This window comes from Centruroides sculpturatus, unplaced genomic scaffold (assembly GCF_000671375.1).
Source record: "Centruroides sculpturatus isolate CEXI.00-Female unplaced genomic scaffold, Cexi_2.0 scaffold231, whole genome shotgun sequence".
Classification (NCBI taxonomy): Eukaryota; Metazoa; Arthropoda; class Arachnida; order Scorpiones; family Buthidae; genus Centruroides; species Centruroides sculpturatus.
In genome coordinates, this window is record NW_019384443.1 from 744,201 (window position 1) to 746,544 (window position 2,344).

Here is a 2,344-nt window from a genome sequence, read left to right on the forward strand (position 1 = left end):
TACACTAACGAGAAAAATTTTTATTTAAGTTTTCTACTAATTATTTATATTTATTCAACGCATTGTTTTAAAAGGACAGAAAACATCCGTCCCAAATGTGGGAAGACATTTCTTCATCAAAGTGACATGCGAATTCACACGAATGAATGGCCGTATGAATGCAATTTGTGCGAAAAAAGCTTTACGCAGAAGACAAATTTAGCAAGACACATGATAGTGCACTCGGATGAAAAGCCGAACAAGTGCAATTNAAAAGCTTTTCGTGGAAGAGTCACTTGAAACTCCACATGAAAGTGCATTCCGATGAAAGACCATTTAAGTGCAATTACAATAACTGTGAACGTAGCTTTAAACGGAAAACTGAGTTAGAACAACACACGTACAGACGGCATTCTGATGAGATTTTATCTAAAGTAAATATTACTTTAAATTACGTCATTTTCACAATAAAATGAATCGTGGAAATAAACGTTTCAAAACAGTTTTATAAATACTTGACATGAAGCATTTACATTTGAAAGTAACTATTTATGTTTCTATCTTTTGTTAACAATTAACTAAAAATTTATTGAATAATTAGATTCCACCAAACGATCTGAAGATAATAAGCCGTAAATGTAATTTTTGCCTAAAAGTTTGTGCATCTGCCGCTGAGTTAAGACGTCACTTGAGAACTCACACCGGAGAGCGGCCATTTTCGTGTAACTTTTGCAACGACACTTTCAATTTCAAAAGTAGTTTAAACAGACACATCAGAAAGATCCATCCGAAAGAAAAAGCTCCATCTTGCTCCGAAGTAAGTGTTAAAATACGTTAGTCACTAAACTTTTAACACACAACCGTGTTATAGAGTAAAAACATTATAAGAGTAACTTCACTTATTTAATGAGCACACATTGTTTCAATATTCATTTATCACATATATTCTAAACACGCACACCAAGCAGTTTTTGTATAAAGTAGGAGTCATTCGATAAGCAGCCAGTAACGAAAAAACGTTTCTATATCACTTCATATATACGAGATGAGACATTAAATTAATTTTCCAAATTACAAGTTATTACATGCAATTCTACTTCAGAAAATTTAAATTTTCATAAATAAACTTTATTTTTACTCATTACGATTGAATGACAATTTATGGACATCGAATTTCGTTTAGTTGTCTGAGGAATAATTATAAGGATATAAACACTCAAATACAAATACATGAGTGTAGGGAAATTTACTTTGATGTGTGAAAGTCTTTGTTTCGTGGCTTTACAGAAATATGTATCGAATAATTAAAAACGATGACTTTTTGTTTTCACAGAAATTAACAATTATTTTTCTTGTAAAAATATTACTTTACTGAAATGCATTTATATTCGTTCACCGATTATTCTGAATGTTATTAATTACTTATAATTTGTTAAAATTGTGAATTGTAAGTAGTAAATTGTGTACAATTATGATATTTATGTTATTCACTTTCAGGAAAAGACACAAGATGTTCAACGAGAGCAGAAAAAATCGTTTGAACAACCATCAACAAGTTTTCAAAGACCACAGTCAATTGAATCTGAAGATATTTCATCAGAGGAGAATCTTTTTACTTTACAAGAATGTGAAGAATTCCTTGAAAATATTAATGTCGATTTAGAAATTCTCAAATTGGAAGGCTCCTCACAAGTGATCTTCTTCCCAGAAATGGACGTTGAAGAAATTAAATTGCAATGTCCGTTCTGTAGTGAACAATTTTTAGACGACGATTCGCTTAAAAGACACGAAAGAAACTTTCATCCGTCTGACTAATTAATTGTGGACAACTAATTTTCAAAATATAATAAAATCATAAGGTACCAAAGTGACAAGTTACCAAAGGTGCTACTGTAGATAAAGTGATTTAATCAAATGCAAAAGAAAAAAAATTAAAAAAAACATGCATATCAGAATGACACGATGTTTGTCATGTTTGAATAAGCAGTAAAAGTTACTAAAGTTGAATATTTTATTTCAAGAAAATTTCTGGTTTTTTATTACATATAATTTTAATACTAACTTGAAGCAGATTATTCTTGGTATCTTATATTCATTATATCGTAGACTACTGATATTAAAAAACGTAATTACATTTTTGAATCATTTGTTATTTGTTTACGTTCATAACAAACTTTATTACAAGAAATGATAACGAACATTTTCATAATATTTATGAAACTTTTAAACGATTTTTGAAAATCATGAAAAAAAAAAACGTTTTAACAGTGATATACTTACAATTATCTATGAAACTTTAAAAAAATTATTTGGGAACTAATTGCCTGTAAAAAAGATAAATGTATTGAAATTTATCGAAAACTTT

General features: G+C 29.0%; 1 protein-coding gene across 1 annotated transcript; it reads left to right on the plus strand.

Annotated features, from left to right (window-relative positions):
- The first annotated feature begins 257 nt into the window (after nt 1-257).
- On the plus strand, nt 258-2,079 carry LOC111620238 (zinc finger protein 184-like). Its single transcript, XM_023362136.1, has 3 exons — nt 258-413; nt 581-796; nt 1,477-2,079. Exons 1-3 carry the CDS (start codon nt 288-290, stop codon nt 1,792-1,794), a joined length of 660 nt encoding a protein of 219 aa, XP_023217904.1. The 5' UTR covers nt 258-287; the 3' UTR covers nt 1,795-2,079.
- Nucleotides 2,080-2,344: the final 265 nt, after the last annotated feature.

Excerpts from the sequence above, each read along its gene's own strand:
- LOC111620238 (XM_023362136.1), top strand. The coding sequence starts at position 288 with ATGAAAGTGCATTCCGATGAAAGACCATTTAAGTGCAATTACAATAAC. Across the intron at positions 414-580 it reads CTGATGAGATTTTATCTAAA|ATTCCACCAAACGATCTGAA; the intron begins GTAAATATTACT and ends TTGAATAATTAG. Across the intron at positions 797-1,476 it reads AAGCTCCATCTTGCTCCGAA|GAAAAGACACAAGATGTTCA; the intron begins GTAAGTGTTAAA and ends ATTCACTTTCAG.